Here is a 15,328-nt window from a genome sequence, read left to right as displayed (position 1 = left end):
AAAGGGTCCTGCCTGCTGATACAGTGTCTATCATACAGACTGCTTCCCTGTTACCGGACCTGCTGCTTTGCAGACGATTATCACAATTATTACATTACTGTAATAGTTACTGTGAACCCAGTAAAAGCAGATTGTGCTGTTGTTTTCTGTTCTGTAACCACGTCCGTGGCTTCTGTACGTCTTTACCTTTAGCAGGATTATTCAAGCTTCACCCTCTGGGATTTGTCCTCATCATATCAAGGACGTCTTTTAATACTTCGATTCACACACAAACCCGTCCTCAAACCTTACATCAGTACTTAATTTAACAGAATGACAGTCTCCCAGCATGCACTGTGCAGCTCTGCCATCCACACTTAAGTGATATTCAGATGTGGTGATGAATGGCACCTGTGTGACTCAGCTCCTCTGCTTACATGAACACTACTGTCCATTCCTTTATTAACTCAATCCATCACATGCAACGCTGTAATACTGTAACCACTCACCTCTATCAGCTCATGTATGTAATTCTTTAGGGTAATGTTCTCAAGCTCATTTTCACACTCACACCACAGCTGAGGTTTAAGCAGTGTGCGCGCGTGAGTGTGTGTGTGTGTGTGTGTGTGTGTGTGTGTGTGTGTGTGTGTGTGTGTGTGTGTAGAATCACAGGTCTAATCTGTAACTTATTTTTTAATTAAGATCATAATGTTCTCACAGAATCGTGAAATACATGTTTCACCTTGAAAGACATATGAGAACTAATTAATAAAGCTTTGTCTCTATTTTTGTATAGAATAGTTAGCACAAGACTCTTTTGTGAGACATAAAGTTGTCTCCCATCGTGAGCCGAGCAGTAAGGGCCCTAAGTGAGATTGCCTGTTTCTCACACTTGCCTCATTCCAAGATCTTTTCTCTGAGGATAAAAATTAGACGACAGCAAGCTCTCAAATTTACCTTCTAGGATCTTTGATTTGTCTTGCAAATGTCTCATTTCAACATCCAAGCTGTGAAAAAGACAATTATTAAAGACAACTATCAGACGAGTCCAAGTATTTCAAAACCGGTGCAGAGGTGGCTAAACACGGAAGCTTCAGGATTAGTGACATGATAACCTGCATGCGGGGGATGCGGTATTCATTTTAAATGCTACGTGTCAGTGAAACATGATCTTTGATTGGCTACATTAATAATGAAGTTATAGATATGACGAAACTGAAGGGAAAAAAAGCCTGAGTTCTCCGGCAGCACACATATATATGATGACGAACAGAGGTAACCATGCGTAGGTCCAGATGGCCTGAAGCAGTGAGAGTGAACGTCAGCAGGATGACTTGAGGATGGTACAGGACGACTGGGCCTAGTTTACATATGGCTTGTTACAATTAAAGGACACACACACCAAAACGTTCTGAGAGAGCTGGTTTCTAAAGGGTCACAAACCTCTGCTGCTTGAGTCATGTTGGGACTGTTTGAAAAGGTGAATAAAGGGTATAATATGTCCCCTTTAAATGATCTCTTAGCTGCAATCATGTTTTTTTGCTGACATGTCGAGAAGGGTCTAGTGCAGGGGTGTCAAACTCCAGTCCTGGAGGGCCGGCTTCCTCAGACTGTTAGATGTCTCCCTGCTCGGACGCAGCTGAATCCAATGAGTGACTCGATATCAGGCTTCTGCAGAGCTTGATGACACCTCATTGGTTTAAAGCAGGTGTGTTAGAGCTGGGAGACATCTAAAAGTCTGAGGAAGCCGGCCCTCTAGGACTGGAGTTTGACACCTGTCACTTGGCTGAGACCACACGATGCAGAGCTCTGAAGGTAGCAAAATTGGGCTTTTCAAAATCAGGCTGTATCCTGGATTTTAGAGGATGTTTGGAATATTGTGTTTATATGCACAAACAAAGAAAACAGTTGTCCCACCTCCATCATCACCAGGATCCTCAAAAACAAGATAATAAACTAAGATTCATGATGCAGAATCCAAACTGCCCTAAAGAGCCAGCAGCTGGTTTAATGAAAGAACTTACAAACAAAATAAATCCTAACATGTTCATTCACTGCATGATGTCCTGAAAAAAATAAAATAAAAAAAACGATAACATAAAAGTCAAGTTTCCATTAGTATTTTAATTCCAAAATCATCAGTTAGTGGTCTACAAAATACAAATTCACAACAACAGGAACTGCACTTCTCTAGTTTCATTTCTGTGCATATGAATAAAGTTTGGGTTAGCATCAGTTACTATGGCAGATCCTGCAGTACCTCACATCATAGAGGAACACGACAACATGCCGAGACACAGCTAGTATCTGTGGATTCTGAGTCTGTGGCTCTTTTTTTCAATCACTCTTGGTTGAAGTTGCAGGATGCCCAAGAGAAGAGCTGGCATTGATGTCACTCACACGTTGCTGTACTGCCCCCTGCAGGACGCTTAGTGTAAGGCAACATGACTTAAAGCCTCTGTCAACAGAGCAGGCACAGGAGAGAAAATGCTTTAATCAGTGGACCATTAAACCTCATCAGACAAGTACCCTCAGTCGGAACCATTAACAGATTCACTTCTAAATACACGATTACATTTCTACTTCTACGACATAGTTTTGTTTCCAGCATGTGTGCAGCAGGTTAGTCAGCAGGAGTCCAGGGACTTTAATAAAGTGCCTTTTTACAAACAGAGAAGCATCCTGAGTCAAAAAGTCTGACATGCAATCGGCGAAAGCGGTGAGGTTACAGACGAAATGCTAAATGTACACTCGTACAGTACGGAAGACGTCTACAAGCGTCTTTACTCAGTTAGGACTTTTAGAGAAGTGATGCAGAATCAGACCGAAAGCTAAAAACAAACAAACAAAAAAAAACCCTCCATCTGGATTTATAACTGCACCTCTATTACTGCTTCACAGCTTCAACACTAACGCCTCCCTCCCTCTTTAAAAACAAGATGAACACACGCTTGGTCCTCTTCTCCTTCAGTACAAGAATCGTGATATCAGTTCGGAATGGGGGAAAAACAAACATCTATTTCCAGTTCTTTAGCATTCATTTTAAATGAGTCTCATGGTGAGTTATTTGGTCGTCTGGTGGGAATGATTAGAAATGCAGCTATTTTCTAGTAATGGCTTTGGGAGATCGGATGATATGAATGGCACAGACATCAAGGCTACACCGTGTGTGTTTGCATTTTTCACTTCCGCCGAATCATCGACTCTCTTCCCGACATATGAAACACGCAAAAGGCAGCAGATGAGGAACAGGAAACACTCTCCAGAAACAAAGCACGTCATGTACACACGCTGAGGTCAAAACAAATATCAGACTTAGAATTTGTTAAAATCAACATTTAGACAGTAGTGAAGATGAAATGATTTTCTTAACTAAAAATTAACAATCTCATTAAATCTCCACCTGAGACATCTTAAACTGAACAGCTACTGATTTGTGTTTTTTGTGGTTTATTTTAAGAAACGTTGCAGCACTCTACGTTTAGAATATTCTCCTTGACATTAATCTATGCTGTTAGAGGAAATAGTTTTTTCCAGTACTTGGTGCTCTTGCTCGTAATAATCTAAATCATTTCACTGCCAGCTGGGTGAAAAGGGCTCGAGACGGAAGACATGCACAAGCCTATTAGAAACCATACACGTCTCCTTTTCTTCCTCTTCCTTATTTTCGGAGTGATGCAAAGAGCCGAGTGCTGACGGCGGGGTGGAGCTGTGAGCGGCGGCGGCGGGAGGGTGAAGACGGGCCGGTCACAGAGCAGGCTCAGGAGATGATGCGGATGCCGAAGTATTTCTTGAGCTGCTCGAGGAAAATGAAGGTGAGGACCGTGTGAGGAACCAGGCGGATCCCTGCGGGGACGAGACCCTGAAACGAGATTTGTCACTATTTTAGTCGGCATGCTCCCGTTACATCCTGAAAAACTGGAAACTACAAACCTTGAACTTTTGAGTTTCACCACCGAGGTGGATTAAAAATAGAAGAGACTCATATCTGCTTGTTGTCATAAATCATGTTGGTGTGTTTTTGCACCGTCCATTCATTCAGCTTCAATAGTAAACTGAAATTCACAAACGCTCCTCTCATGCTGCCTCAGACTGGGCCAATCTACACTGCACATGCGTTTGACTGACAGCTGAGCCAGCAGAGGAACTGTGGCACGTTGGAGATAAACCTGCACCGCTAACTGCAGCTAACGTGTTGAGCAGAAAGAGCTTTGTGATCGCTGGTGCTTGAACAGTGTGTGTGACGTTTTTCAGCTGCTCATATTACCTCAGTGTACGGTTTGTTGTGGAGGTAAAGAATTATCATGATGGGCGGGGCGGGGCGGGGGGTGGGGGGGGGGGGTAAATCTCTCCAATGTTTTGAATTTGGGCTGCAGTACCTATTTTAAACACTAGATGTCAGATCAGAACATAATGCTCCTTTAAATAATGCAAACAGATGACTCCCGTCCTGTATGGTGTATACCAACACAGAAATGAGCTCTTCAGATTGACATGTTTACAGCTAATCAACTGTTGTTAGAAAACTGTGGATTAGAGCCAGTATGTCATTAGCGTGTATCATGTTCTGTGTGCTTTCAACAGTCCACATGGACTCTGTCTCTCTGCATACACTGAAGCCTGCTGATGCATAATTGGTCACTAAAGCAAGGGCTACAAATGGAGACCAGAACACTTTCCATAATGAAAATTCAGACCCACATTTCTACATAGAATCTGTTAATAGAGCTTAACATGTGGAGAGCAGGATGGGTTTTTTTTTTTACCTTGTAAAATGCAAGCGGGCCAAGCTTTGCAGTTTCTCGTAAGCAGTGTGTCACCCCCTGAAATCACACAAACACTGGGTTAAACAGTGAAATGAACAAGGGGATGTACAGACACAGAGGGATTGAAAGAGGAAGGAGTCGGGGGGGAGGAGGGGGGGGGGGGGGGGACGGACGACAACTCACTGTGTACTCTCCCTTGGAGCTCATGAGCCTCGTCTTCATGACGTCCAGAGGTTGACACAAGATCGTAGCACAGCCTCCCTGCAGACGAGCGGACAGTGTGTACATTAGACTTTAGCATGACTCCTTCAGGTCACTCACGTTGAACTTTGTACTTACAGCGATGAAGCTGGAGAGGAAGTGTGTGAGGATATTATCTCCCATCACACCTGTTCCCAGGACCAGCTGCTTGGCCTGGTCGTAACACGCCAACTGAACGTGGGAATAGAAAAAAGGGGAGGGGTGTATGTGGGCCGCATTTTAGAAATTATTGCAACAAGAGTTGGTCTTCCACTTTGGAAATCATGATCTCTTTTCTTTCTTTATTTTTAAATCTATCCTAAACCTGGATTTCTCAAAAAGGACAAAGCTGAGACTTAAAGAGCTGCTCGTTTAATGGACTTGGACACATCTGGCTGCAGATGTTCTGCCTGATATACGTATTATTCAGCCTGAAACACTTTGACTAATGTTTGCTGTTTTACTTGTTATTTCATGTCTTCATATGTATTCATGTGACCTATATTATATGTTTGTATACGTGGCAGCTCATTGTTGGTCACAAACTTTGAGAACTGAGCGGCTGTGAGTTTTCTCCTGCTTAGGTAAAAGTTGAATAAGGACGCCTGTCCCCGTGTTCAGAGCCTGTAGTCCTCCAAGCAGGAGACCCGGGTTCAAGTCCAGCCTGCATGTCATTTCCCACTCTCTCCCTGATTTCAATCAATCTTTCAATCTCTCCAGCAAAGGTAAAAAACAAACAAAAATGTGACAAATATAAATTGTTATGATAAATAAATGCTTCCTTGCTTTTTACTCAAACATGAAAACTAAGCACTAATAAATACCAACCTGTTACAGCAGTACTTTTTGAAATCTTGATGTTTAGCGCCCTCTAGTGGTCGTTTAAAAACACACTGTGGCAGTGGGTTATTTTCTTGTTTTTACAAGTTTAAACAATAACTATCTAAAGCGATCATTTCTTTGGGTTTGCTGTACTGAACTCCCTTTACATGGGTAAGTGAGGCCTACATGGTTATGCATTATGCACGAGTTAAATGGAACCATTGCATCAAGAAGCAAATTCATCTTAGAGAAAGATTGCTTATTAATATATTCATGAACGTTTGATTAACTCATTTCAACTCCATTGTGTTATCACAGGGTTTATAGATGAGTCCTGAGCCTGTCATGATGAAGACTGATGGATTCAACAAGAAAAACAAATATCTTCTTTGTGGCACGCTGATGGCACAGATTAAACACAGGGCACAAAACAAACAAACAAACAAACAAACAAACAGGGAGTCCCGCACGTTCACAGAGCGTACAGACGAGCTCACAGTCAGTTCAGCAGAGACATGAACTCTTTGTTTTCCTTCCTTATGTGTTGAGTGAATCAGGTGAGAATCTGTTCATGTAATAATTCTTAGTTTCTGTTTAAAACTAGAAATGGGGCACGAGGTGCGCTAGCTAAAAGTACGAGTGAATGCTAATGCTAAAAACATAATACGGAGTCTATCCTTTCGTACAAGTGAAAAACTAATTCACCGGATGAGTTCTGACTTGTAATAGGAATATTTGGGAAGAAATGTGTTTGATAGATATTGTGGAAACCCCCCTGCATTAAAGTCTCTCCCACATTGGCCTAACCCAGTGTGTGAGTGTTAGCATGGTTCCCGCCCTCACACCAGGAGTCTCTTTAATCCTGCAGGTCACAAACAGGTGTAGTAGCGCGTCCGCTCAGTGGCTTACCTGTCCCACAGTGACCAGCGCTCCTCTGCTGGACGCCATGGTGGCTCCCGAGAACAGCTTCCTCGCTCCCTCTGTGGGGCGAGAGACGCAGGCGTCAGACACGCTGCAACCAACAGGCTCACTTGTTACATGAATCACACCGCTTTAGACTTACCTTCTCTAAAGACTCTGTAGAGCCCGTCCAGAGCGTGTTTGTAGCTACAAGAAAGGAAAACAAACTCCAGTGTTCAGTGAGAAAAGCAGAGTGGAAATATTCACACTGTTCACTTCTAAAACAATCATAAAGCAGCTCTCACTTTCTCCTCAGTTCTGCTGGTAGTTTCATGTCATTCTGCATCCTGAAAGACAAAAACAGTCCATATGAGGACAGCTTCTCAACAGTCATTTAGTTTGTGTTTGTACAGTAAGACGTCAATGAACAGCCCAGGCTTGTAATTATTCAGTCTATAAAAGGCCCTGTCTGTGTTTGGGAGGCTTACAGGGACACACGGGTAAGAGGCAGGTATGGTCTGATTTCAGGGTACGAGGTGACGAGCTGTTCTGTCTGGACTCGGTTCCTTTTGTTTTCATTCGTTCACTGATCATTACGAAACAAGCCTTTCATCATTTCAAACTAAACTCATTCACAGCAAAGAAAGGACCGACCAGAAAAAATATTACATTGAAAGAAATTATTTTCAGGCGTGCACAAACTTAGGATATCACTAATGTGTTTTAATTCCAACCCCCTGATTTGATGGTAGTTTGAAAGGAAGCCCTGTTGTTGACGTTTCACGGTACACTCGTGTATGTCTGAGTTGGTGTGCTGTGTTACCTGACGTTCACCATGTCGGCCGGCGTGCCAACAAAGCCACCAGTGAAACCTGTATGCACAGAAACCATGTTGGTACACCACCGTGTATGAGCGACACTGTGTGTGTGTGTGTGTGTGTGTGTGTGTGTGTCTGTGTGTGTGTGTGTGTGTGTGTGTGTGTGTTCCCACCTCCAAAGGCTCCCAGCAGAACCTTCTGGTAAAAAGGCATGGGACCCTGACTTTTAGTTCCCATCATGTCCCTCACCGTCTCATAAATAGCAAATCTGGTGAGAGAGTAGGACATCTGAGAGGAGAGGAAGAGGAAGAGGAAAAGTAGGAGGAATAATAGGAGGAAGGGGAGGACAAATTAGTAAATTACAGATGAGAGATTCTTTTTTTAATGCAGGATCTTTTACTCTTCACATCTAACAGAAATGTCTTTTTTCATCAGATGGTCTGCACACGTCCTCACACACACGTCCTCACACACACGTCCTCACACACACATGTACCTGTCTGCAAAGGGAGGCAGAGAGACCGTTGTACAGAGCCAGCAGGCCGTCATTCTTCACGACATGAATGGCCATCCCCACCATCCTCTTCTTCACCTCCTGCTGGGTCTGCAGGTGGACCTGAAGGGACAGACGTTATTACATCACATATTTATTCACACAAAGAAATCTTCTTACAGATTTCAACCTGGATGTGTTCAGGAGTCCTTTAAATGTCAGCTGTGGTTCTAGTGCTCAGATAAACAGAGTCACAAGGTGCAGGAGACGTTGTGTACACGCACACACACTGTTGTGAAATATTTCCACCTGGTGAGTCGATTGGTGCTGCACTGACATGTCTATACTGACACATTTAAAAAATGTTGTTGAGCAACTCTGCTGCATCTGTCCAGGCCAACAACAGAGCCGCATATCTGAGACACACACACACACACACACACACACACACACACACACACACACACACACACACACACACACACACACACACACACACACACACACACACACACACACACACACACACACACACACACACACACACACACACACACACACACACACACACACACACACACACACACACACACACACACACACACACACACACACACACACACACACACACACACACACACACACACACTTTTAAAAATGACTTTGTCTTTAAATTGAGATATAATGTTTGATGACTTCATGATACCTTTTAATCACTCACTTTGTTACAGCTGCGTTTAATATGATTCTGGGAGGAAAGGAGGTTTCACCAAAACTCCATGTAATTATTATCTAAAGCTCAAGTCATCATTGAAAGCAGCTCTGATCTGAGGTCGACCGTCAGGTGTGGAAAATCTGGAGTGTTGTCTTGTAATGATTCGTGTTCGTGTTGTCATTAAACACATCTCAGTGAAATGAGTAAACCGGCCTGAATCAAACGCAGACTCAATCTAATTTGAATTTGTAGTTTCAAACTCGGGATGCGCCGATGCTTCGGTTCAACAATCACTAACGGCTCATTGGCCGAGCTCGACACCTGATGTTTAGGTGCCAAATCAGTTTGGTGCTGACATCAGTGCACCTACTGATTCAGAGAAGAGCTTCTGTTACTGGGCAGGTGAAGTCACCTGACTTGTTTTCAGAAGAAGTCATGAAACAAACATCGGCCCCGAGTTTCCCCATCGGTGCATCGGACAGAAAAAAACTTCACTCCATTAAACCAGGTGATCTCAGACTTATTAGGTTTTTATTACTTATTAGGTTTTAATTGACGTTCTTTTTGTGAGTATTAGGTGACAAACATGTTACAATCATGTCCGAGTTGATCTAAACTAAAGTGGGCGGGAGTATTGGACAAAATAACTGATTTTATTGGATTTATTTTCAGTGTTCAATTTTTACAATTTTTGGTAAATTAATCCTCGGACCCCCAAGCTATGGTTCACGGACCACTGGGACCCCACTTTGAGAATCACTGCATTCAACAACAGTGTTTGAAGTATTTTAGACCAAAAACAGGATTTTCTCAGTTTTATTTTTTTTAAGTCTCTCAGTTCTCCTTGAATTTGCATTTGTCGCTACAGTGAATGAGCTAACCCTCCAAAGACGCTCCTGCATGGTACAGCAGCAAACCTGTTGGAGATGTTGTTCAGTACCAAAGCAGCGCAGGGATTATTGTCTCTACCTCTAAAAAAGGGAAACATGGCAGTAAGGACCCGCGAGGAGTTTGTTTAGCAGTTTGCTGTTGCCACATTTGATGGACGCAAGAGCCAGAAGTGCAACTTCCCAAACAAGAAAGTATCCCAGCATGCTTCGCTCAAATCCAAACATGGCCGAACGGAGCAGATACCTAATAAAGAAATGAGCTGTTCAGAAGCCTGAACTGTCCTCGTCTATAGCTCCTCCTCTGATAAACAACACGTCTTTGAGATCTTATCTCAAGTCGGTTAAAGTAATTACTTTTATGTTCGGCCCATGATGAAGATGTCGTGTCTAAGGTGTTAACGCACGCCCCCCTCTCCTTTTGTTCACAACCTGCTGCTGAGAACAGACCCCGGAGGGCTGCAGAGACGAGTCGCCCTCGTGTCTTCTGAATCACAGCCAGTCTTCATTCACTGAGGTCAGGAGTGCGTGAAACGGTCACTGAGAGCGCCCTCTCTCGTATCACACAGTGAACTACTTCACACAGCCTGATGCGCTGACTGACGATATTCGGACCATTAAAGAATCACTGAACTTTCTCCCCCAGGTTTAGTGTTGCGCTATAAAATAATAAATGTCAGCCCGAGCCTACAAGAGACTGGTCTTTGGACATTGTTTCGTTTAGTCTTGAATACATTGAGCTCAATTATGATTGTTTAGACTGATGGTTTTTGAATTTAAATAGTTTTTTGTTCCCCTTTAGTCAGATTAAAAACAAACATTCACTAGAAGCCTGCTGTAACCGCTCCTTCAAGCAGCTTATGATCAGGCTGCTTTTTTTTTTACAAATATATATTAGTCTGACAAAGGAAACGTAATAACACAAAACACATTTTATAGTTTTTCCTAAACCTCAGAGAGTCGTCCAGACTAGACTGGAACTGGGACTGGGCCTCCAGAATACTTAATGTGTAGTTTACCTCACAAACATGTTCCTGTCTTTAGAGTTAATAAACCCACGAGCACTCAAACAGGATACTGAGTCCACATACAGGACGCCGAACACCGGCTTTGTGCCTGGAGCGGTAAATGTTGTTTGCACCACAAAAACCTAATTCTAATGTTTGACCAAGAAAACGGTTCAGAGGCGACTTCCTCTTCTCAATAAAGAAACACCTATCAGATCAGTAGTTAGCAGCACGATACCATTTTGGCCAAAATGATAAGAACACTTGGCATACTGAAGAGGTTTTAGTTGATTTGACTTTAAAATACAAAAGGAAATGTCTCCAAAGACATCCTCATGCTCTGACCTCGCAGAGAGCCACCACAGGGAGGTTTAGGTCTTTTTCTACTATCAATACTATCAAAGTCAAGCGCATCGAGCACATTTGGGGCGAGTTGGAAAATAAACTGGACACATCTATTTGTCCATTCAAAGGACAGTCTTTGGCTTGAGTTGCAGAAGGCATGCTTCAATATAAGTGTTGAAGTTGTCAGGGAATATTTTGACACTATGCCAGACAAATGTGCTTCTATAACTGCTGCAAAATGTGGACACAGAAAACGTTCAAATTGATAAAAACATGACTAATATAAACCAACTAAATCAGCAGACTCAAAGTCTTTCTCCTTCTAGGATTATTCAGGACTTTTCAGGGCAGACTTGAAACACCGCAGAGGACTGTTTTATTCTGATGTGGTGATTGCTGTCCTCATCTCCTGAATTACATGTCACATGACCTCCTGATGACCACTTAGTATTGCAGGGTCTGCTGCTCTCTTCACTTACTACAAGATGACAGAGTTACTTTGCACTGGGAGGATGTGCACTGATTAAATTCCCTGTGGAGCACAGTGAGGCAAAGATTAACAGGAATGAACACGCATGAGAGAGAGAGAGAGAGAGAGAGAGAGAGAGAGAGAGAGAGAGAGAGAGAGAGAGAGAGAGAGAGAGAGAGAGAGAGAGAGAGAGAGAGAGAGAGACGCCTGCAGTCACTCTAGTCAGTATTAGTAACTTTATCCTGTAAACATTTGACAATTCATCCCACCATTTATTTTTTGGTATTTTTAAACAGTTGTCCTCTGCCACTGGGACTATTCAATGTCCCTTGTTGTCCCTAACCTGTGTCCCACATTTTCACAGCCTTGAACATCCTGTGGACATTTCAGCGATGCCACAGAAGACATGTGATAGCTCAAAGCATGGCATGGCTACGAGAAGCTCGCTGCAGCCGCTCTTGAAAGCATGCCAGGATATTTAATACAGTCGAGGCATACAGTAATGTGATGACTTGTCAGGAGGGGAATAACTGTCATCTGCGTGACTCCTGCTGCAAACAGCTGTAGCCTGGTGTTCGGGCCTGCACTCCTCCACACTGCAGCGGAGGGATACACACACACACACACACACCCACACACACTGACTCTCTATTCCGCCCTCGGGACCCCTCACCTTGACCAGATCCAGAGGATGCGTGCAGCATGCGGCCCCGCACGACGCCAGTCCACCGAAGTACCACCGCGACATCCGCTTCTCGGTCATGATTGTGGACTCTGCAGTCTGAAGCAGCTACAGAGGTGACTTCCTTCCTTCCTCCCGCTCGGTCTGACACGCTCTCTGCTCTGCTCTGTCGGCTTCCTGGCCTGCAGGTTACAGCTCGTGGTTGTTTGTGGTCTACAGGACGCGGTTGCACTCGTTAATCTTCAAACATTCCGATATGTCACTGCACCGCTGACCGGGGGACTTTGGGCAGCATCGCGCACACTCACGCCACATGATGTACGTGTATGCATGCACACGTCTCCGTGTGTGTGTGCGCGTGCGCGCGCACTGGCTGCTGTGTCCGGGCCACGATGTGCGGCGCAATAGGAAGACGCTTCACACAGAAGAGAAGAGAGCAGCCAATTAGCACCGAAGACGGCGGAGCTGCCTACCCGCCCCGGGCTTCGGGATCCAAAGGTCGACAGCGGGGTACGAGAAAGCTAAAGCCCCGGAAAGCCTGCACACAGCCCACTTTCTCCACTACGAGCTGCCATGCGAGATTTAAAGTGGTACACATCCTCCCGCCCTGCAGCTGCAGAGAGACAACCCTGTCACTGTCTCTTTAAGAGGACAATAGTCGACTTTCCCCCGAAAAAGCAAAATGAGCAGCGAGTTAACCATTGACGGGACTTGTTTAAAATGCCTCTTCTGGCAACATGCAGGAGTGATATCACATGCAACACACAATTCTGGTGTTAAATTAGACTGAGGGGTGCTTCTGAAGAAAAAAAGGAAATAGTGATGTGATTTCTGCTTTTTGAAATATTTATCCACAATTGAGTAAGAGGTACTCTCTGAAAGATAAGTCGGAAATTAATTCAGTTAATTTATGCAAAGTTCCTGTTCTGAAAAACTTGAAAGTTTTTATGTCCCAGTAAAAAAGCTTCCCCCCTTCCCTGGGAGATCTGAAATGGTCATAAAAAAGAAACAAAGCTTTATAAAGCAAGCAAAGAAGGCCAAACGTTTTTAAGCACTTACTATTTGCTTCAGTATTTTCTTTTTGATGCTGCTTGTTTATCATTCTGCTTCTTTGGGGATTAAGGTTTTTTTTTATATAAATCTAGAGGGGCAGATTTTGAATTGAAAGGTGTTACTGTGTCCATATCCACCTGTTACACATGACCCATCCGTCAACAACGCTTACTTCAAGAGGCCTTTTCTTTCAGGCTGTAACAGTGAGTTGTGTGAATACAACAACAAAAACACCTGCCAGTCATGGCCTGGCTATTATGTTGCGTGGCACATAAGGAAGTACAGAGGCTGTGGACCTTGTCCCAGAGGTCATGGCTTTGAATCTCAGTTCTTTGCTGCATGTCATCCCCTCGACCTCCTGACACGTACCTCAACCTTGTCCCAACATCGCCCCTCTCTCTTCAGCTGTCCTATCGATCCCATCCAATAAAAGACAATAAGACCCCATAAAGGACATAAAAGATTAAAAATAAGGTGTGAAGTCTGTACTCAGAAGTGACCGAACAAATACAGGACACCAACATTTTGACTGACAGGTTTTTTTTATTAGATTAAAATGTAATCAAGATTAAAGCAAAAAATTCAGATAAAATAAAATTAAGATTAACATAAAAATGAAACGGTGCTTTTTTCAAAGTTATTACAATTCAATATTAAAGAATGAGTTAATGTAACTGGGCTGTAGCCTAAACTGAAGCTGTTTATTATTTTAATAGCTTACATTATTAAGACGACATAATAAGTTCCAGTAAACAAGAGGAGGTACCATGTTTACAGGAGGGTCATAAAACAAGAGAACGTCTCTCATTCTTTGTGTTTCTCGGCAGAGCAGGTCAAAGTCTCGTGTTTTTGAGACAGTGAAACTGAAAGGTTTGATTAGATATCCCATTCTGAAGAAGCAGTTAGAAAAGAGCTCACTGGACCTTTTTTACCTCTGCGACTAATTAGATTATAGTCAGTTTATGGCCCTCGACAGCTTGGGTAAAAACATAATTAAATCACCTTTTTAAAAAAAAACCCATCTTTGAAACCTTCATTTTAACCTGATGGACATGTAGTTAAACTTTGTAACAATAAGCACATGAAATGTTTCTGACCCTTTTTATAATGTAACCTTTATCAAACCATGGATTTTCCCTTTGAGGTCATAGAATGCAAATATTAATAGAAGGAGCCTGAGTGATGTCACACATCTATTACTGCAGGGAGCGCTGAAGTGGCGTCTGCTGGAAATGCCTTCTCACCCTCACGTTCAATCAACGTAAAGACAGACTGAGAGCTGGAGCTGAGGTGGGTTTTAATCCCCTTGACAAACCACGTCCGCCCGTCAATCACGTCAGTGTAGCCGAGTAAATATTTTTGTTTTAAAATATTTTCCTATTTAATGTTTGTGAACATTCCCAAAACATGCTTAGAACTGTTCAATCATTTTTCCTGTGCGTTTTTATTTACATGGAGAGTGCTGTTTGTAAATAGGTTAATTGGTTCCGCATTGCCTGTTGTAGGGGGGGGGGGGGTTATGGCGCGTTCCCGCCATAAGAGGGACGGCTTTTGTACCGGTAAGACGTGTGAGATGCTGTCTTCCATTGTTTAAGCTAGCGAGTATAAAAAGCTGTTTAATCTGTTTTAAACTGTACAAAGATGTAACGTGAACTTATTGTAAGTTTGTTTATGACTTTTGAAGTTAGTTTTGTCCGATGGAAGTGACGTTAAACTATGATAAAAACGTCGAACATTTTGCCTCATTTGCATATTTTCGCTCGCTGCAGGGAGAGACCTTACTGCTGTCCGTGTGTACGTGTGACATGTGCCCTCTTGCTACGTTACAGGTGTGTTATAATGTATTTTTGTGGATTTAATGTTCAATATTGCACTTTGAGAGATAAGAGGGAAGGCTTTTGTACCGGGAGAGAGACCTTACTGCTGTCCGTGTGTACGTGTGACATGTGCCCTCTTGCTACGTTACAGAGAATAAACGTGTTGATCCTGATGCCTGCCTGAGTGTTTGCCTGAGTGAATGCCAGCGTCCATCTTAAGTCTGCTACATCAGCAAATCACCATATTATAAATAACTCTTATGCTTCATGAAATTTAAAATGAATGAGCTGTCATAAGCATAGTCTAGCAGCAGGTCCTCAAAAAAGGCCTTCGT

The 15,328-nt window shown here is 43.1% G+C and overlaps 1 protein-coding gene across 1 annotated transcript; it reads right to left on the bottom strand.

The window, feature by feature from the left end:
* Positions 1-2,083: 2,083 nt before the first annotated feature.
* On the bottom strand, positions 2,084-12,804 carry slc25a10b (solute carrier family 25 member 10b). Its single transcript, XM_079337524.1, has 11 exons — positions 12,115-12,804; positions 8,022-8,141; positions 7,699-7,813; positions 7,531-7,579; positions 7,013-7,054; positions 6,871-6,914; positions 6,717-6,787; positions 5,085-5,177; positions 4,929-5,006; positions 4,746-4,802; positions 2,084-3,841 (listed from the first exon to the last, which is right to left on the bottom strand). Exons 1-11 carry the CDS (start codon positions 12,202-12,204, stop codon positions 3,740-3,742), a joined length of 861 nt encoding a protein of 286 aa, XP_079193650.1. The 5' UTR covers positions 12,205-12,804; the 3' UTR covers positions 2,084-3,739.
* Positions 12,805-15,328: the final 2,524 nt, after the last annotated feature.

Source organism: Symphodus melops (assembly GCF_947650265.1).
Source record: "Symphodus melops genome assembly, chromosome: 2".
Taxonomy (NCBI): domain Eukaryota; kingdom Metazoa; phylum Chordata; class Actinopteri; order Labriformes; family Labridae; genus Symphodus; species Symphodus melops.
This window is presented reverse-complemented; position numbering and strand designations above follow the sequence as displayed.

Coding starts and splice junctions, on each gene's coding strand:
- slc25a10b (XM_079337524.1), bottom strand. CDS start 12,204: ATGACCGAGAAGCGGATGTCGCGGTGGTACTTCGGTGGACTGGCGTCG. Junction 7,814..8,021: donor CTGCCTCCCTTTGCAGACAG/GTACATGTGTGT, acceptor CTCTCCTCTCAG/ATGTCCTACTCTCTCACCAG. Junction 7,055..7,530: donor GCCGACATGGTGAACGTCAG/GTAACACAGCAC, acceptor TTTGTCTTTCAG/GATGCAGAATGACATGAAAC.